The following is a 20103-nucleotide window of genomic DNA, read 5'->3' on the forward strand; positions in this document are numbered from 1 at the left end:
ACGCGATCCTTATTTGTTCTCCCCGCGAGGAGGGGCGGGTCCACGAGATGAAGTCATCTTGTGAAGGCAGGGTTGCCATGTCCGCTTATTATGAGCGAATTTGGGCTTGTTTTTCTGTAAATATTGGTTTTGATTGATTGATGAATGATGATTGAGTACTTTATTAACAGTTTACAAAAAAATCACAGGAAGTACCACATTTCCACATTTTGGTGGCATAGCAGTAGAACAAATGTAACCCCTTGTTTGAGCCAAATCTGGGTTGAACGTGATTTGTGGAGCTCCCTCTGGTGTTGTGTTTGTGGACGTCTTGGACGTTTTTGTAGTTTAGTACTTTAGGTACTTGGCTTGGGAGTCTTTGTGGTGTAGTGTATCTTGTAGACCAGGCCCATTGCACGTTGCTGTACTCTGTCCTCTACCCTGAGCCATCCCAATGAGCATGGGTTAGATGAGTTGTAGTCAGCCTGTAACAATGTGGTCGTTTCTTTTGGGCTTGTTTTCATAGACCTGGTTGCTTGTTTCTCTCAAAACATCTGGCAACAATGTGAAGGGTTCACGGTTGAATTTATGGTGATGTTGATGCCTGGTGTGTTGTGGTGGTGGTGATGGGAGCCACAAATAACATTTTTGACAAAGACTGTAGCTTATTTTATCCGGGGTGGATTTGTCCCCCGACTATGCCTATGATTTTGGCCCTAACGAGTGCACATTATCATGTCGTATCACTGCCGGGGGAAAGGCGATGGAGGAGGAGGAGAAATAGCTTGGGAAGATATGGAGGCTAACCTTGCAGAGGGGAGTGTTATGTACGTATGGTAGGGTCCGATCGCCACACATTTGTTAACACAACCCCGTGATAAACAATCGAAATCACGCCCGCACATCTCATCGTGCCGCGGCGGATCGGTGTGAAAGTGAATGCACGGAGCGCCCGTCACGTATGTCAAAATGGAGCTCAAATCCGTACAGTTGTAGTCGGGTGTCTCTTTTTCGGTGTCGTGGGTTGAAGGCAAAAAGAGACCCTTTCTGTGTGGCTATCCGCGGACTAGAGTACTACCGAAGTCCTGACGTCACTCGTTCATCCCCTGGTTCACGGAAGTACTATATCTATGGAGAATAACATTGGGTCATCTTAGAACCGTCTCGTATAAGAGTTGTGGTCCAAAAATAAACAAACTGTCCCGGCGATATTGTCAGGGAGGTGACTCTGTATCGTTTATGATAGTCAGTCACTCATATTTGATACAGTCCGTTTCTGGCGGAAATGTAACTAATTCGGCCGGAGTAACATTATTGTTTTCTCACCGTAAGTTGATGCATCATATCCATATGAGTCAAACCGCCGGGGTCATTTGTTTATTTTTTGTAACACCGTTCTTATTTGACGCGATATTAAACAAGTCTATGGGAATTCTGAATGGAGAGAAAAAACGTGACCCAGGTAGGATGCGTGAATTACGTCAGACTTTTGCTGCTGGTTCAGGAGCCCGTTCTGCTGCTCTGCAAAGCGGGTTGTTGTCACTCACAATAGTACTTGTTGTTGGACTCGAGCACAAATGAACCCGTTTTGTACTCATTCAACTGAACAGTAATGATAACATTCCTGTTTTCTGTGCATTGAAACAATAATCGGTCCGGTCGTCTTTGCTGGCGAGATGTTCTATTCTAGACTGTAGCCTACACCTCAAATGGGAGAAATGTCCAATTGAAATATGGAACGGACACACCTCTTCCATGATTCCCATTTACGTGACATGCTGGTTTGTTTGCACCCACTGTGCAGGCCTTAATTCGTGTATAATGATAAAAAAAACAAGTAGCTTACTGGGGCAGGTTGAAAACAATTATAAATCAGAAGCTAAATGTTTGAAACGTTTATACGTTTTCAGTTGTGTAATTAGAAGATGCAGACTTTGACCAAAATGTAAGGGCCATAGCCTATTGCAAATGCATGAAAACATTCGAATCTATATCAAAAGCAAAATCTATGTAGAGATAGGATGACACTCTGCTTTAGAGTATAGAGCAGGGGTCTTCAGCTTCAGGTCTTTAGCAGAGAGGGAGAGATGAAGCAGGGACCCCCACTACATGTATAACATTGTGTTGCAGATTCAACTTTTTCATAGATTTCATAGATAGTTGTGTTCACGCTAATGAATATTTTAAGACAGTTAACCTTTTAATTTAACCCCTCAATATTTGGTCAACTTGACCGTTGGCTCTATACTTGGTCTGCTCTTTTTCAATTTACACCAACTCTCTGAAAATAGCCGATCTACAAGCTCACAACGCCTGGCAGTGTGAGGCGTTGTGAGCTTGTAGATCTGCTATTTTTGGCTTATGTCCCCACCACACAAATATTTGGCGGACCCCCTATAGTAACTCTGAGGACACCCTGTTGAAGACCCCTGCTCTAAAGCACAAGAAGTTAAAAACTCTGAAATACAGAGCAGTGCAATGCATTTATTCCCTAAAACCAAGCCAGAGACCAAGCATGTGTTAAGTGTGGCTAAATTGAGTTGGGATCTCTCAATTTTACTGCACTAGATGCAGTTGATGAAGTTCGCAGCAGAATTTAGTTATGAATATTGAATACACATTTTTTACATAAGTTGTGAAAGACTTAGAGGCATTTCATATTTTAAATATCTGCTTGTATCAAGAGTTAAGACTGCATGTGTCACAGAAGGTGTCCTGTGTTCTGTATTGCAGTGGTGATCATTGAGGTACAATGGACCACACACACATTGGAGGGGGCATGTCACCTTTGTATGTGCCAAGGAAGAGAAAACCTGTCCAATCTCAACAGAAAAGTGGAGTGCCATGTCCAGGTAAAAGCTAAGACATATTCTATTAAATGAACCCCATAATATAGCCAGTCAAATGTTTTATAAGTGATTTTGACGAGTGTGTGTGTGCTCCCAAAGAGCTTTAGGTCTGCTTTCCCTTTAGGCTTAGTTTGTATTCACACACTTTCTGTGTTGGCTTTTCAGGGATGAGTTAGCTCTGGTTCAGAGCGTTAGTGAGTTCCCTCTAACGCTCTGGAAGACCCCTCGCTCTGCGGATGTACAAGGAATTCCACTGCCCTGCCAGCGTTCAAGTGTAGTGAAAATAAACAAAACCATTTCGCTACTCACCGAAGCAAAGGCTGTTTTGTGTTGTTGAATGTCTATTCTCCAACCCCGCACGCCTAAACGCATCCCACCTACTCTGTAAAATACACTTTTTGGGCAGAAAATAAAATATGTCAGCGAGACGGACATTATTTGTATTTACTCCACAGTGCCCTCTACAGATCTGGGGGATTTGAACTTACCATTAACCAAAATGTAGAGGGCACTGTGGAGTAAATACAAATAATGTCCGTCTTTCCTTGTACATGCGTCTTCCAGAGCGTTAGAGGGAACTCACTAACGCTCTGAACCAGAGCTAGGGATGAGTAATCCCCTGTAGCAGAGTTGTGAACAACCTATGTTTTGCCTTTTTCCAAGGCAGGAGAAATATATCATCGTCAGCCAAGCAAACAGTGAAAACATTAATATAGCCTATAATAAAACTTAAAGGCAGTGGTGCCTTTAAGTTTTATTATAGGCTATATTAATGCAGGAAACAAAATCATTATCACAAAACTGACGTTTTGATGTTATTCTGTTTTCCTGGACAGCTGAAGGCTGTGGGTGGTATCCATGCTATTGGTCTTGTTCTTAAAATCAAATTGTCAACAACTGTAAGAAATACCTCCTTGAATATGTCGCCATCCTTTCAAAAGATATGTATTTTTTCTTTCGTTTCATAAAACATACAGGTGAAGATAAACAAACAAATAAACTGGCAGTTTCACACTTTACACTATTAGGAGGCTGAAGTCATCATGATATGTCCAAATATTTCTCAACAGAGAAAACTCTGAAAGCACACAAAATCTGACTTGTTTGAGCACAAATAGCTTTGTTCCTTCAGAGCTTGAAGCACAGTCCTAGAGTTTGATGTGATTGAGATTGAAAAGAGGACAGTGAAGTTCACCTGTCAATTGTTGCGTGGTGTTTGATGTGCATCCATATTTTGGGTCAAAATATGCATACAGAAGGGGTCACTATGTTATTCTGATGTTTATGGTGTTTTAATAATAAGAAATAAACTTTGATCTTCCCTATAGTTGTCCAGCGAATGCCAGAGAGAGCCTGTGAATTAAGTGTGATCGGACCGCCTAAGGTGAGAATGAACCAGCGCCCCCACATATACTGTATGATTTATCTTTCTTACTTATTTTTCTTTCAAATAGTTTTTTTTGTCTATGGTCATTGGGTTGTCACTGAATGCTTTTATCAGAACCATTGCTAATAATATAAACATGTGGATATGGTTGTCCGTTTCCCACTTCTAATATTTAAAATGTGTTAACTTTATGCATACCGTTGGATCTCTACTTCACAGTTCTGTACTTGAATGTTTTAGAATGACGGGTCTCAAGCCCAGGATGCTTTAAAGATGAAAAGAACTTATGGTCGAAAAAGGTAAGTGATTATCTCATCAGTCCGTCAGATATGATGTATGAACTGGGCTTAATTTAATTAACATTACCTGGAAATATGGCATTATTATTTATAGCAATATACTGTAAGTATAGTAATAAAAGTAAATAAAAAAAGTAAAAGCTAAAATTCTTCCTGCCATGGAAAAATAATGTATTGTGTTTGTAATGTAAGAATTCACATACACTACTAAATATGGGAAAGTGCAATAATATATGATGTGGTAACCTGTCTACAAAATATGTTGAAAAATATAAGTGACATGTAGAGTTTCATTACTTCATAATGATGACAATCCAGTTCACGGCCACATTTACATGACGGGTAAATATAATGTGACTGAATATTATGAACACAGATACAAGACGTAAAGACCCATTCTCTACATCAGTGGTTCTCAACTGTCTTAACCCCACAGGTTAAAAGAAAACGACCATTACTGGATCAAAAGTCATCAAAAACTATACTATAAAAACTGGTCAAACATTGACCAAATTGTCAAATAATAAAAAGAAAGAAAGAGGCATACATTGTGAAAATAGCAGATCTACAAGCTCACTATGCCTCGCAACGCGATGCGTGTCTGCTTGTTTTACATGCCATGTCTTTATTGAGCCTATTTTATACTTAGTTGTATGACAAATTATAAATTAATTGTTGAATGCAGGGCAGTACTTGGAATTGCAGATTGCAAAGCCGGCAGGCGTTTGATCTGTGTCTTTGTAGACACTCAATTGTCCCACAAAACCATGGCACATACAGTTTCTAGCCAGCACATATTGAGGAAGAATAGGACACTTGAGCACAGTTTGTTATTGTCCTCTGATGGTTTAATCAGCATTGTTTTGCTTTTGTTCATGCATATGCATGAATGATGTATTTACTAGGGTAGTGTCAGCGTACAGTCTTCAAATTCACCTGGGTGCGTCAGGAAATGCATTGCTTGTGAGCTAAAATCAAAAGGTGTACAGTATAACACATAACAACAAATAAATAAATATAGTAATGAATTGAAAAATATTTATTTTCTTGAGAAATGTTAGTTTATAACTTCTACATTTCTCATATCTTGCATCTCTACAATTTGTTATTATTATGAACAACTCAATTGAGTCTTGACTTAGATTTCAATAAGTAATGTCTCTTAATTTAGAATGTTGTGCTTTTGACCCCTCAGATATGAGATCCAGAGCGTTTCTATTGGAACTGCGGATTTCCCAACCACCAGCTGCTCTGTCATGGCATCAGGGGCTCTAGCCAATGGAGCAGACTCGCTGTCCCTGACCCCTCCCACAGCAAGACTGCCTCCAAGGCTGGTAGGGAAGGATGTGTGGCCCCAGGGCCAGGAACCAAGCAGGGAGAGATCCCAGGCCCAGGAGCAGTCCTGGAACTCGAGCCGGGACAGAGGTGCTGAGCAGGCCTGGTCCACAGGTCGAGATAGACCCCAGGATCAGGTGTGGAACTCCGGCAGAGACAGAGTGGGACACTCGGGTCAAGACCAGACCTGGATGCCAGGTAGAGATAGGACCCACAGTGGGGCGGATCAGGCCTGGGTTGCAGGTCGAGAGAGAGCACCGGAGCAAGCCTGGGCCACGAGTAGAGACAGAGCACAGGATCAAGCGTGGAACCCTGGCAGGGACCCAGGAAGGGACAGGGCCCCCTCGGTGCCGGAGCAAGTGTGGAACACATCCCGAAGCCAAGATCAAGCCTGGAGTACTACAAGCAGAGGACAAGAGCCTGTCTGGAGACCTGGTACTCATTCACATGCATTAGATTGTATTGCTTGCTTTTTTGGTGGGATGTATGTCTGTGCATTTGGTTACTTGAGAGTTCATTTTATTGTGTATTTATTATTGTAGATGTCTTTTGATTAGCCAATGAATTAGTGGTTATGCCAATTTCCAAATTCCATGCACATTTCTGTGTAGTCTTTGTGTGCCTCCTTCCTACTCCTCACCATTTAACACACCCACTGCCACACATTTCTGTGTAATCTTATGACTGCTGCCCCTACTGGCTCACCTGCCAATGAAGAGCCCCCAGCAGATCTGAACTGGAAACACAACACCTTATGTTTGCGGTTCAAATCTGCTGTCGAGCCAATCAATTGAAGCCATGGAAAACTGACCTGGAACAGGAAATGGGTATGCCACCTTCTGTAAACCCGGGACTACAGTTACTGTATGCACAGAGCCTATTGTGCTGGTACGGACACTCCGTCAAGCCGGAGGCTCCATGGAGGTGGACAGGAACTTTACCCCTGTGCCACCCGAGCGCCTGGTGGGATGTTTTGAATTGTCTAAAAATGTTTATGTACAGTGGAATTGGGCTATAAGTTAAGATATGGTAGAGAGAAGGGGGATTTTGGCCACTTCAGTAGCCAAATTACATGATGGCAGCAAGGAATGTACAAAAAATGAATCCATGTGATTGTGAATAAAGGAAGAAAATTATAATTAAAATTATAATTATCCCAATTATAATTATCCCAAAACAAGTCGCAAACATTTAGGCTCTGCTTAGAGATTTGGGGACAGTCCTACATACAGTACATTTTAGATTTTTTTCTCTTTTCCTTTTTGTTCCCTTCCCAGACCTGGCCTCGAAGAAGGTCCAGAGAGTGGAGATGGATAGAAATCCTCCTGTCATCAGTTTCCCCCAGGCCCCAGACGCTAGAGACTCTGGCAAGTGACCATACAATGTTTTTAAATCGTTTTATCTAAGCGACATACAATGGGTCGGCTTGTGTGGATTTAGTGTGATGCATTTTGATCTTGTAGATTTGCTATTTCCGTCATATGTAGTGCTGAAGCGGTGAAAGGTTAACGTTGAATCCCAGGCTTGCTTTCTCAGAAAGAAGATAGTGTCATAGTGTCCACATTAAGCTACGACTACTCAGTGAAACAAACATGGCGACTGCAGCAAGTGCCGTTACGAGAACAAAAGCTGTTGATAACAGTACAGTGTATGTCTCGTTTTTTGTTTATGTTGTGTAGTGCACATAACTCAGGCAATATGTTGTTACTTTTTCTTCCAATTTTGCTGATATACAACGTGAATAGGGAAGCTAGGCTTCATGTGGTTAATGTGGCTTGAGGCCTCCTTTCGGCTCCATAATAGGACATTTAGGGGGATTTACCAACATGTATGTTGGCCACAGCTGAATTAATGACATAATCCATCCACTAAATGGACAGATCAGCAGTCTATCTGGACTCACAAGTGTTTGCTTCCCCTATGGCCCCACTAGGCTCAGATCCAGTGAACTTTGGGGGCCACCAGGGCACCACAGAGGCCTCCACCGCTCAGCCCAGTGAGGAGCTGAAGACAGCACTCTTCTCCACCAAGAGAGAGCCTCCTACCTACCCTCCGGGTGAGTGGAGCTCAGTCATCTTTAGATGAGGGATAACGCTAGTAGTAACAGTTTGTGAATTTCTAAGCCTACATATCTTGAAACAATATCTAACCAACTCTGCACAAATCCTGTCCTTGGCTTGGACCATAACAGCATCTCCCGATGACCTCTAGAGTCCTTGTTCTCAAACTGTAAGCTGCTTCCCTCAGTCGCCTAGTCCATTGTAGATTGTGTCTTGGTTAAATGCTACAGCATACATTTTTATGTGGATTTTGAGGGATTTAGCTTTTTGTGCTCATTATACGCCGCTGTATTTGATGAGCACTTACAACTCAATCACCTTTTAAAATCTTGAAAATCGTTTTTGATGTGCAGCCCAATGAACGTTTGAAAAATGTAATTGTGAGCATCATGTAAAATAACAATGCCGGTTCATAACATTTCTCCAAATGGCCATCACAAATGCCAACACTATTGAATCTATATTTAGCTGGACTTGAAACAATATGCAATGGTAAAGTCATCATTCCAAGTAAACAAAACATCACATTTTAGGTCTTGTGTCAATGATAGCCTGTGTGTCTGTGTCCGCTGACATCCAACAGGCAGTCAAGAGGAGCGATGGCAGCTGCATATTGTGGCCAAAGGAAGGGTTAATTGTCCCAAGTGTAAAAGCGTCAGCAGGAAGACTGTGGAAGGACTGAAGAAGCACATGGAGAACTGCCGGCTGGTGTGTACCGGTACCTTCCCTTCAGTGCTAATGTTAAGATGGTGAAAGCAGGGAAGGCTCATTTCCTACAGCAACAGCACGCTTGCTACACCCGTGTTCCTGAATAACACCATTGGTCCATTTACATTTTAGTGAATGTTTCAACCACTGAATAAGCATCCGTTCCTGGTTCACCAATGTCATGAGTGGCCAGCAATAAGGAACAAAAAAAACAAACACAAAAACATACAGAACACTCTGCAACACTGCAGAAGTTCCCTTGAATCGGCCTAGCATTACATTGAACTAGAAATGTAATGCCAATAACATTGCTGTTGGGCAGAAACCTTTCATCGACATATTTAGTTTTTTCATAAATAAAAGATGCCCAGGCCTATATTATACTTCGCCATAGTGTCACATAAAAGTAGCAGCTATTTTCAAAGAAATTCGATTTTCTTTTCTTTTTTGCCTATCATAACATGTCCAAAATAGAGACACCAGATTGAAATTAGTTGAATCTGTCTGTGGGTTTTATAAATATTTAACCAATGAAAAGTATTAACAAGGCCTCTAACCAGTAACCACATTGGATCCATTGGAACACAGGTTTTGCATTTACTGGAAATTAACAGTTCAGGACAAGGTTTCCGCGCGACAGCGACGTCATATGCAAAATGTCATGGAACTTGAACTTGACCACAGTGTGATGTTAATCTTTCTCTAGCCTCGACCTGTGTAACTCATATACGTCTGTTGTGTGCAGCAACCATTCACCTGTCAGCATTGTGGGAAACAGCTCAAATCCTCAACAGGGATGAAGTATCACATCATGGCAGACCACAGCCACTTGGTAAGAGCATGCCTGCCTCTCAAATGACCACTAAAGCCCTGCTGTCTGCAGTTGCCACTGTTTCTTTAACCTACATTGACCATTTTGGCTGCAAATAGATAAAATCACTCTAATAATAATAATATATAAATGTTGACCCCCCGCCCCCCCAAAAGTAGGTCTAAATTAATAAAATAAGCTCTTTAGCAAATAATGGCTTATGATATTCACATGAACACGATAATGGGTTGACAAATCAACACGCTTTTAAAAAGCAGGTGTTATTTATGTTGAAATACTCTTGGGTTTGTCTTAACTACCTTATTTCCTGCATTAAAAAAAATCAATGGAAATCTGGCAAGGGAACCCACTGATAACTCTTTCAGGATTATAGACTGTAGCACTCAATTGTACAATAGTAATAAAATAATAACTTGGATTAATTGTGTATTTTTTTCTCTCTAGCCCTCACCAGATGATGCCAATGCCCTGGATGACAAACAGGTTAAAGAAAAACTGCGTAAAATTCTAAAGAGACTGGGAAAATTAAAATGCTCTAGAGAGGTAAGTAGCAGTCACTTACTGCAGGCGATTTACTGTTTACTTTGTGTTGTATGTCCTCTCTTTCCCGTCATTCTCTGCAGTGCTGGTAGAATCTTTTGAGTGTGTATTAGTGGCTGAAAAACATGTAGTTCCTTTCCACAACAACTACAAAACTGCTTTTTTTAAAAGATGGCCACTGCCCCTTGGGGCCAATTAAACCTACTGAAAGCTTTTACCATTTGACTAGCCCCCAACCATTCAAATGCCATGGATGAATTCACGAACAGGGAAAAAGCTAGCCTCCTTCCCAGCCTCTTCTCATCTCTGAGGAGAAAAGCCTTGTTACAACCTAATGCAGAGTATATATAGGGCTGGACTTCCATCGTATGTACTTTCCCCGGAAAATCTTTTTTTTTAACAGTCACAATATGTGTTTCATGCACGAGAAATATAAACAGATCTGTAAAGTCTCAGCGTAACTTCCTTGGGCAGTACTTCTACCAAATTCCAATACTTCCGTTTAGACATTCAACCGGCTAGATCTCGCCCAGTGTGGGAAAAAGATGAGAAAGCTGCTGCAGTTCACAGTACTTGTGTTAAAGCGCCATCTACTGATCATTCTATTAAATAGCAGTTCTAACAGACAAGTGCAGGGTAAATAATGGCAGATATATCGGCTGACATATCAAAAAATGGCAGATATATCGGTTGAGCTCTACTTTTAAGAGGCTGTAGATTTAGATGAATTACACAGAACACTACAAAGTAAGCTAATGTGCTGTGTGTGGTTTTCCCCCTCTCAACAGGGCTGCAATGCTGGGTTCACCAGCATCATGGGCTACGTGTACCATATGAAGAAGTGTGGTAAAGCGCAGTCCGAGCTGGAGAAGCTGGTGCTGAATTGCACTCACTGCGGGAAGGCGTACAAGTCCAAGGCTGGTCTGGAGTACCACCTCAAATCAGAGCATGCTCCTGTGAGTTTGGTGTTGCAACACATGGATTCACCATGTACTAATTCAATTATTTTAGTAGTAGTGTGTAGTTCACTCCCCGAGCACTTTTCCCTGAACTGAGACAGGAGATCGGTCTAGAACGGACATACACACCATGAAACGACTCAGATTTGTGACCGATTTGTTTTGCCAGCTGAACGCTGCTTCATGATTTGTTTACAGACTGCACACTTAGTAACTTGTTGGAGATCGTACAGAGAGGCCATGCTGTTATAATGTTGTATTATCAGCTTTTCCAAACAATTGTAATGAAGACAAATGTAAAGGAGAGTGGAACTGACCGCTTAACTTTTTTGTTGAAAAGTCATTTTGGAAATGTCTACACTTTATTCTCTCTTTTCTGCCTGCCACCCAGACGCCCCAGCAGAATGAGGAGGAGGAGGCTCTGAAGACCGAGGCAGAGGCCAACCCTGAGAGGACCGCCAGCGGCAGGGTGCAGAGAGCCTCTGCACAGGTGGCCAACTTCCACCTGGCTGAGATAGCCCACAACGAGCTGCCCAAGGACTGGCCAAAGAGGAAGTTCCAGTCTGATTTAGTGCCAGATGACAACAAGGTCAGAGGATGAACATATCTTTGTAGATAAAATGAAAAAGGCCCTGAGAATTGGAATGAAAAGAAGCACAAGGAGCCATGCATGTCATGTCATGCTAATTCAATTTCAGCTTCACCCAGATGATGCCTGCTCATATATGATGAGTGCACAGGGCCAGCTGTTAGGGGTTAAGTGTCTTGGTCATGGACATTTTCACACATAGACATTGGCGTGCTTTAATATGCATTGAAGTGCAAAGATAACATAACTTTTACAAAAAAACAACAACAGCTAAGCATTAAACATGTCTCAGCCTCAGGCAAGTTTCATGTCTCTGGCTCTGCAACTCACTCACTCACTCACTCACTCCCTCCAATCTTTATTTGCGTTTGCATTTAACAAGAAACTCTTGAACACAAACAATAGTAGATGCACAAACTTGGGAAACTCAGCAATAAGTGTTTCAGGATACAGATCACGGATACAGCTCTCGGCTTGGGCATTCCTGCAATCTGCAGACCTCTCACAAAAATGTATGGACATTACAGAGGCTTCCAAATATGAACACAGGCCGTTAACATTTGTAACCAGTGGTGTAAAGTAACTAAGAACATATTCTCAAGTGCTGTACTTAAGTACAATTTTTAGGTACTTTTACTTTACTGGAGTATTTCCAATTTTCAATACTTTTACTTCTACTCCACTACATCTCAGAGGCAAATATAGCACTTTTACTCCACTATAATTATTTCAAAACTTTAGTTATTTTGTAGATTTTGATTATTATTACAAAATATACATTAACCACTTCAGCCCTATATATATTTCGGCCATTTGAAAATAGCCGATCTACAAGCTCACAATGTGTCGCGATGCAACGCATTTTGAGCTTGTAGATCTGCTATTTTCAAAAGATGTTTATACATTTTGAACTTGGGAAATGGGAATATTCTGCATAATGGGTACTTTCTACTTTTGGTACTTTAAGTACATTTTGATACCAATACTTTTGTACTTTTACTTAAGTAAAGTTTGAATACTGGACTTTTATTTGTGACCGCGTATTTCTACATTGCAGTATTGATACTTTTACTTAAAGGACGACTTCACCGCTTTTCAACCTATCTTCATATAATTGGTCCTCACTAATACTCATGATAAAAAGGTACAATTTTTTTCTACTTGGTCTGTGTCTCATAGGGCTTGGTCTGTGTCTCATAGGAGGGCTGTGGACAGTCCAGAAACCCGTCTACCAGTGACATCATCGTTAGGCATGATTTTTTTTTCCAACAAGATTTCACATTTTTTATTTAGATTTTTATTAACACGAGAACAATGGCTTCTTTTATTGCATTGCAACTTTCCAGGAATAGAAAGCCTGCAGTTTCTATTAGCTTGGATTCCCCATTGATGATGTCACTGGTAGACGGGACTCTGAACTGTCCACAGCTCTCCTCTGAGACACAGACCGAGTACAAAAAAATGGTACCATTTTATCATGAGTATTAGTGAGGACCAATTATATGAAGATAGGTTGAAAAGCGGTGAAGTTGTCCTTTAAGTAAAACATTTGAGTACTTTTTCCACCGTTTGTTTGTAACCAAGCTGTATAATGGCATCCTTAATACGTTGGTACTTTAGCACTTTGGCAAGGAATGCCTCTTCCAGACTGGCTGAATGTACAACCCACTTCCAAAATGGTCACTTCTCTACTGTCCTCATCAACAACAACAACATCTGGTGTATTAGCTGTAACACCTGAAAAGGCATCATTTTCATTATTGCAGTTTGAAGAGGCCTTCAAAACATTGTTGTACAACCAGGTTGTTGGTAGTTCAAATTGAAACATCTTTACAAACCCCTGTTTTCCCATCTGTCCAACACAGTTGAAGTTTGCAAGGCCCAGCCTGCCTGCCTTCAGCCAAGAAGTCCTCAGGAAATGGAAGAATGAAGTGAAGCTGCAAAGAAAGGTCCAGTGCCCCAACCAGGTTAGAAATGTGTCTGCTATTAAATAGCAATGTGCCATAGGTGCCGGCTCATCTGGCTTTTAAAAGCAAAGAGACCACATTCTGATTGGTTTCATTCATGTTACGCCCAAAACACACCAAGGACTAATTCAGAGACTTAAGGAATTGCCAAATTGGAGTTGGACACGCCCTCAAAGTACTTGTGCCATGTGCTTTACACCTTGCACCACCATGTGCCATAGATCGTCTAAATTGGCCCCTAAATAGTTTTTCAAACCCTCTGCATTAAGCTGTGCAGAGGACAAAATAAAAGTATCTAATTCATCCTCAGGGCTGTGGCTGCATCTACACCAGCGTGTCTGGACTAAAGGCTCATCTTGGACTTTGCACAAAGGTAGGAGATGTTTGTCACTCCCAGAATCAGAATCACTTTCTTCACTAATATAAATGTACAGAAGTCTGATGACCAGAGGGGGCCACTGGTCAATTTAATAATAATTTAAACCTATTTGATCCCTCGGGGGAAATGACTAGAAATGACGTGTATCCATGTTCAAGTTCTTGTTCGAGCACTCTAATGAACACTGAGTGTAGATAGATGGTGTGGTGCTCATTCACTGTCCTGTGCCATTACTCCAGGGGGACTTTGAGGCTGGGAAATACAGGTGTCTCATCTGCAACAAGGAGTTTAACTCTGAGAGCGGAGTTAAATACCACATTAACTCGGTCCATTCACAGGTAATTATGCCATCATTTTAACACACATCTGTCTGTGCATCTAATCAGATATTGATGGATCTGTCAAGTGAATTTTCTCATGTCAAGGAAACCTCTGAAAGGTTAATTCTGTTTTGGGGTAATTTACACAGTTGGCGAACACACAGAGATGCGTCGCTAGAAACACGTCGCCGTCACCATTGTTTTCCTATTTTAAAGCCCGCCTGGCACATGCTCCTGTCATGCTGTGCATTGGATATTTGTAGCCGTTTTAGATGTGCTTTAAATTTTTATATTTAACATTTTCAGCACAATGCACGGTGTCGCACCACTCATTGCTGTTTTGATGAAGGTAAATGTGGTACAAACGGTGGGACAATGGCGAAATGGAAAGTTTGATATTAAACCAAGATTCAGTGTCTACTTGAATCCACCTTTCCTTTGTGTTTCATTATTTGATTAACTAGTCACACGTGCAGGTCCACTCCATACTGTAGGTGCACCATGCTGTTTTGCCAAGGCGTTTTTGAAGCATCTGCGCCTGTAGCAATGCGTCTCCGTGTGATCACCCCCTTACTCATGGATGCCATACGAGCCTTTGTCTCTGGATGCGTTTTGAAGGCATATTGAACGGTGAGCTTAGCCTAGTTCAGCTCTATTCCTGGCTGTCTATGGGATTAAGTCGCAGCTCCCTTTTAAAGTATAAAAGTCACTAATGTCCTTATTGGCAATCAATGAGATTATATGAAACAGCCACAGTGGGTGGATATGAAAATAATTGTATATAATAGTATGTACGTACTTGTCAAAACATTTGTTAGAAAAATCTACATTTTTAATGAATTCATTAATTAACCCCTCAGCTTTGGAGGTCTATTTCTCTTTTTTTGAGAGGAGCTGCTACTCAATCCCATCCAGACATTGAGCTAAACCCACAATTCAATATACCTTCAAAATGCACATACAGGCATAAAAGAAGGCATCCATGAATTTATTTGATTCTGGGTATTCCAAGTATGACTATTTTTTTTTATTCCCTATAACACAAGGTATCCATTTTAATGCAGCACATGTCCACCTTTAGAAATGTCTTGAGTGGTTCACTTTGCCTCACCGTGTCCCATCTCAACAGGAGTGGTTTGTGACAAACAAGAAGGCGTCCAAGAAGTTTGAGAAGTTCCTCAAGAACCAGCCCAAGGAGTGTGTCCATGGCGTGGACAGACAGATCATCGAGCAGTACCACCAACACCACCTCCATCACCACCACTTGCAACATCATCAGCAACACTCCCAGTGCCCCCACCACCAGCACCAGCACCACCAGCTCCAGCACCAAGCCATCCAGCAGCCACTGCAACCCCTTCACCACCTCCAGCACCAAGTCCAAGTCCACCATCCGGAGAACTACCACCCGCAGCAGCATCACCCGGCACCGATAGACCCTCAGCTGCAGCCGCTGCTCCACTACACCCCGCTGGAGCCACCCGTGGGATCCATGTGGGTAGATATGGACCGCAGGGGGGGAGCAATGGGACCCGAGCAAAGCCAGGTGGATCTGGGAATGCCCGGGATGGACAAGTGTGCGGGTGAGAGCAGCGGAATGGCAGGCGGCAAGAGGAGGGAGAAGGGAGGGGGGGATCGTGTCGGGGAGAGAGGGAAGGCGGACGGCAAAAGGAAAGATTGCTTCCCGCTTGGCGGCGGGGCCGGGAGTGGAGGCAGCAGCAGCAGCAGCAACACGGGTAGCTCGTCCAGCGAGTCAGAGGTGGAGCAGCACCACGACAGGCAGAGGCAAATCGACCAGTGGAACCTGAAGAGGCCCGGCATCATGGAGGTCAACTCTGAGGTGGCTAAGCGACAGAGGAACGCTTAATGGAGCCAGTGGGGTTGTTTTGCTGTAACGCGTAAATAAACCAAGATACAGCGGTTTTGAGAACCGTTGTTCTCATTGTGTCCTTTCCTCGTGCACCCCTGCCAGAGCAGGACTGATCTTGTGACAAACGAAGGGTGGATACTGGATAAGAAAGTTGACGGTCATCCGGTATTGTGCCATCTACCTGATGTAGATGAAAGTTGAACTGTGTCATTAGTTCCAAATGAAACACACTTGATGGAAAAATGGAGGAGGCAGCTTTAGAGGACTCAATTACAGTTTGAGGAAGTTCTCAATGTTCAGAATTTTTTGAGGCCATGTCCGATGCCTTTTAAGATGACCTCAAGGCTATAATGTTCCGAGTACAGCGGACTGTTTGGTTGTCAGTGTATAGCCCCCAGAAATGTAGTATTACGGTTTACGTGCTTAACTGTAACAGAGATTCTTTTTGGCAAACATTCAATGTATTATGTTAACGAGTTTAATAACCTTTGTTTTCCATTTGTCCAGTATTGAGAAGGGAAAAAATCTACTTTGACTTTCTGAAAGGATGGTATAGTATTTTGGAGTGTTCTACTTGTCTTACTTGCTCTCCTTTTCAAAAACATGTGTGCCTCTAGAGTATGATCTGTATAACCTCAGTTTGTACTATTCATCCACACGGGCCCCTTCCATTTTAACTTGTGCTTAATGACTGTGCTTTCCAGGGCTTAAGTTGTAATGTTGACTGTGCAGGACACTAAAACTCCTGGTTCATGCTTCTTGTACTGTGGAAACGGATGTGCATTCACAATTGTCTGCTTACGCCAGAACCGACTGTGCACGTGAAGCCTAATTCTTTCTTTGCTGCACGACTGCATCACTTCCTGAAAATAAATGTTTTTATGGCGTGGTACTGTAGGAGGCTCTCTCTGCCCGTGACAAATCCTGCAAACTGCTGGACCGATCAGCGCCATATGTCTTGTGCACGCTGCCATTAGGCCAAGGAAGTACCTCCACGCATTTTGTTCAGATATGTATAATATTTTTTTAAATATTTAACTTCAATGTTTTATAATGGAAGTCAAAGGCACTTGGATTGCGCTGAAAACTTGCCCAAATATGTAATCGTATGTCATATACATACTGACGACATAGACTGGAGCAGGAGGTCCAAGTCCCACATGGAAGCCACGCCTTAATTACACCCGGTCTCGTTCAAGTAGAATATATTTGTAAATCAGTTACTTTCAGTGAGCAATAAAGTTGTACGATGAAAATAAATTGGGCTTATATTTCCTTATAGTTCCTGATATTTGATGAGAAATGGGTAGAAATTATTGGTTTCTAACAATTGTAGTATTTAAGTTTATTTGCAAACCACATTTCTCACACCCAATGGGCTATAATCTATGACTATGATGAGAGACTGGTTGAATATGGTAGGTTTTTCCCCCTGTTTACCTCGTTTAGATTATTTTTTCCTACAGCAGCACCAAAGCACTGAGGTTTGAAAGCGTGACCAGCATGACCATGTAATGTTTGCAGATGGCACGTTCTTCATTCTTGCACATGCAGAAAGCATGAACCAGGCCTCAAGACACTCTTCAACGTTGGTTGCCCTTAAATCAATCCCCAATTCAGTACTGTGTTAGTACTTTATCTAGCTTCTCTCTTCCCTCCCGATGTTTTCCTTTGGCGGTTTTTGAAGAAGCTTTTGCTACGGAACCAGCTGATTCATGATGGTGCTTTTAAAGCTTTGTTTAGACTGCAGCAAATTTGGTTTGTTTCTCAAATCTGATCTTTAGGACTGACTGACCACTGTAATTTGCATGTGATCAGATCAGATTAGTGTATTCAGACATCGTTGACCTAGACTGCTTCGGTTGTTGAAGTAACAGCGTTATGCCATAGGTGTGAGTAATGCTTTAACTTATTCTGTCATGACGGTATCGTTTGACAAAAATTGCAGATCCACAAGCTCACAACGATTTGCGGTGTGATGCTGAACATAGCCGAACTACAAGCTCACAGCGCGAGTGACACGTCATATGATGATGAAAAATCAGGCAATCGTCCAGACTGAGATTTTTTTTATTTTTTTTTATCTGATTTGAATCGCATTTCAAACCACCTACATGTATGAATGTGGTTTGAGTCTGATTTTTACGGTCCCATGTGTTTCTTTGCTGTTCAGACTTGTCAAAACCAATCTGGATAAGATCGGTGGATAAGAAAAGATGGATAAGAAAAATCTGATTTGGTCTGCCAGTATGTACATAGCACATAGGCCAGGTGGCAGGGAGAAGACCATGGCCACATGTATTATCCTCACCGGTGCCCACAACCAGCTTCAATCACCACCAAAGAAAAAATCAATCTAAAACTGTTTCATTAGGCATTTAAAATTGAAGGGAGCCTCATTTCTGTGCGTTCAAATTTTACCAGACAGACCTCTATCACTCTATATCTATTTCACAACATATTTAACCAATAGCATGTAATGTTTATGTACTCTGCATTTTGTATCTTTGATATTAGTGGTGTAAGGTCATGGATGGTCGTCAGTTGTACGTCTGTGATGTTTTAACACTAGTTTAGTTTGTTTTTGTGCAGTGGAGATGGATTTAGGGATCAGTAGTCTGATTTTTGTTTAACTCATTTCTCATCCAGTTTCTCTGAATTTATGAATGTATTGAGTTTTTTTTTTTTTCATCAATGTTTCCCTTTCTGTGCTTCTGTTAGGCCAAACTTGGTTGGAACTTAATATATCATGTAATGTTCCATTGCAACAACAAAAACAAAACTAATTAATGTTAGTTAATGTTAAACTGTTGTGTCAAAAGCATTTGTCTGGTTCTGGTCAAAGTGCATTGCCCTTCATTAGATGCCTTTTTGAAAGAACATTTGAGTTCAGAAGAGTAACCCACACTCATGGGGAGTACTTCAACAATTAACCAGTTATTTTTTAATAAAGATGTATTTTTTGCAATATTTGGTCAGTGTAGAAACATGCAAGACAAGATGGGACAGACTCCAACCATATTTACATATGGTCTGTGCACTAACTGCCTGAGCCACCAGGCACCTTGGTCTGTGACTATAACATTCTGTCTCTTTCTACTATTGTAAATGTCTGGCCATGATAGGTGTAACACAATGATCCGTTATATTTGAGCTCATTTCATTATACGGATGTTTGAGTTATATTTCTAAATGCCTAACCCTGTCGTTGAAATATTCCCCATGTCTGTTCATGCTTGTGACCAAAAATGTTTGCTGCTCAACATGAAGAGATTTTAACAATGATGAGCCAATTTCAAGGAGTAATCATTGATCCCAGGTCAGATTTAATTGTTTAGATTGTATTCCCACAAGCCTGTTTCCTGCTAAGCACGGTCAAACAGGGATGACCAGGGCATGGTCCTTGTCATTCTGTTTTTACCCAAAACAATTCGGTAGTTTTTTTGCACTTTGTCAGACACATTTTATGCTGGAGTATACCTATGTTGATTTCTGAGTTTTTAGTTGGCAAAGGCTTTGAACAACAGCCCTCTTCAATAAAACCATTACCTGTGGGATAAGGTCTCTTATCGATAATATAAGTGCAACTGACACTGTTCTGAAATGGAGGCCACCAAAATAATGAAAAGTATGTAGTTGCTGTGAGGATACTTGAGTCTTGCTACAAAGCAAACAAAAGTTCTGCATATCTTGCTATGTTATCATTTGTGCCATTTGCCCAAATCAACACTTCCGTTATCTAAAACTATTCAAACTATGTATATCTAGGCCAGATTTAAATAAGAGGTTGAAATAACTGTGCACCGTTTTTAAACTAAAATAATAAAACAATAGAATTTTCGAAGGACTTCATTTATCCATTTTATGGTTTATAATTTGTATTCATTGGAGAAAAAAAGTTGTCTCAACTGATTGATTACTTGTTACTCTTTTAGAAGTTATGTGCTGCTATTTCATAGTACCAGCGTGTTATAACACCAGATGAAAATAAAAACTATAATTCATGTTAATTACTGCCTTTGTGTTTATA

The 20103-nt window shown here is 41.4% G+C and overlaps 1 protein-coding gene across 3 annotated transcripts; it reads left to right on the forward strand.

Moving 5' to 3' along the window:
* Positions 1 to 571: 571 nt before the first annotated feature.
* Positions 572 to 19038, forward strand: znf512 (zinc finger protein 512). Of its 3 annotated transcripts, XM_084083420.1 has the most exons (16): positions 572 to 806; positions 2713 to 2831; positions 4157 to 4212; positions 4456 to 4514; positions 5710 to 6284; positions 7127 to 7216; positions 7783 to 7905; positions 8493 to 8617; positions 9363 to 9449; positions 9894 to 9992; positions 10778 to 10945; positions 11340 to 11537; positions 13403 to 13504; positions 13815 to 13877; positions 14123 to 14221; positions 15333 to 19038. In XM_084083420.1, the coding sequence occupies exons 2-16, from the start codon at positions 2732 to 2734 to the stop codon at positions 16068 to 16070; spliced, it is 2682 nt and encodes an 893-aa protein (XP_083939546.1). In that variant the 5' UTR covers positions 572 to 806; positions 2713 to 2731; the 3' UTR covers positions 16071 to 19038. The 3 variants fall into 3 exon arrangements, with proteins under 3 accessions (XP_083939546.1, XP_083939547.1, XP_083939548.1); XM_084083421.1 differs by lacking the exon at positions 7127 to 7216; XM_084083422.1 differs by lacking the exon at positions 572 to 806 and having other exon boundaries at positions 2761 to 2831; positions 4435 to 4514.
* The last annotated feature ends 1065 nt before the right edge of the window (positions 19039 to 20103 follow it).

This window comes from Gymnoscopelus microlampas, assembly GCF_963454915.1.
Source record: "Gymnoscopelus microlampas genome assembly, chromosome: 16".
Taxonomy (NCBI): domain Eukaryota; kingdom Metazoa; phylum Chordata; class Actinopteri; order Myctophiformes; family Myctophidae; genus Gymnoscopelus; species Gymnoscopelus microlampas.

Excerpts from the sequence above, each read along its gene's own strand:
- znf512 (XM_084083420.1), top strand. The coding sequence starts at position 2,732 with ATGGACCACACACACATTGGAGGGGGCATGTCACCTTTGTATGTGCCA. Across the intron at positions 4,213-4,455 it reads GTGTGATCGGACCGCCTAAG|AATGACGGGTCTCAAGCCCA; the intron begins GTGAGAATGAAC and ends TGAATGTTTTAG. Across the intron at positions 11,538-13,402 it reads TAGTGCCAGATGACAACAAG|TTGAAGTTTGCAAGGCCCAG; the intron begins GTCAGAGGATGA and ends TGTCCAACACAG.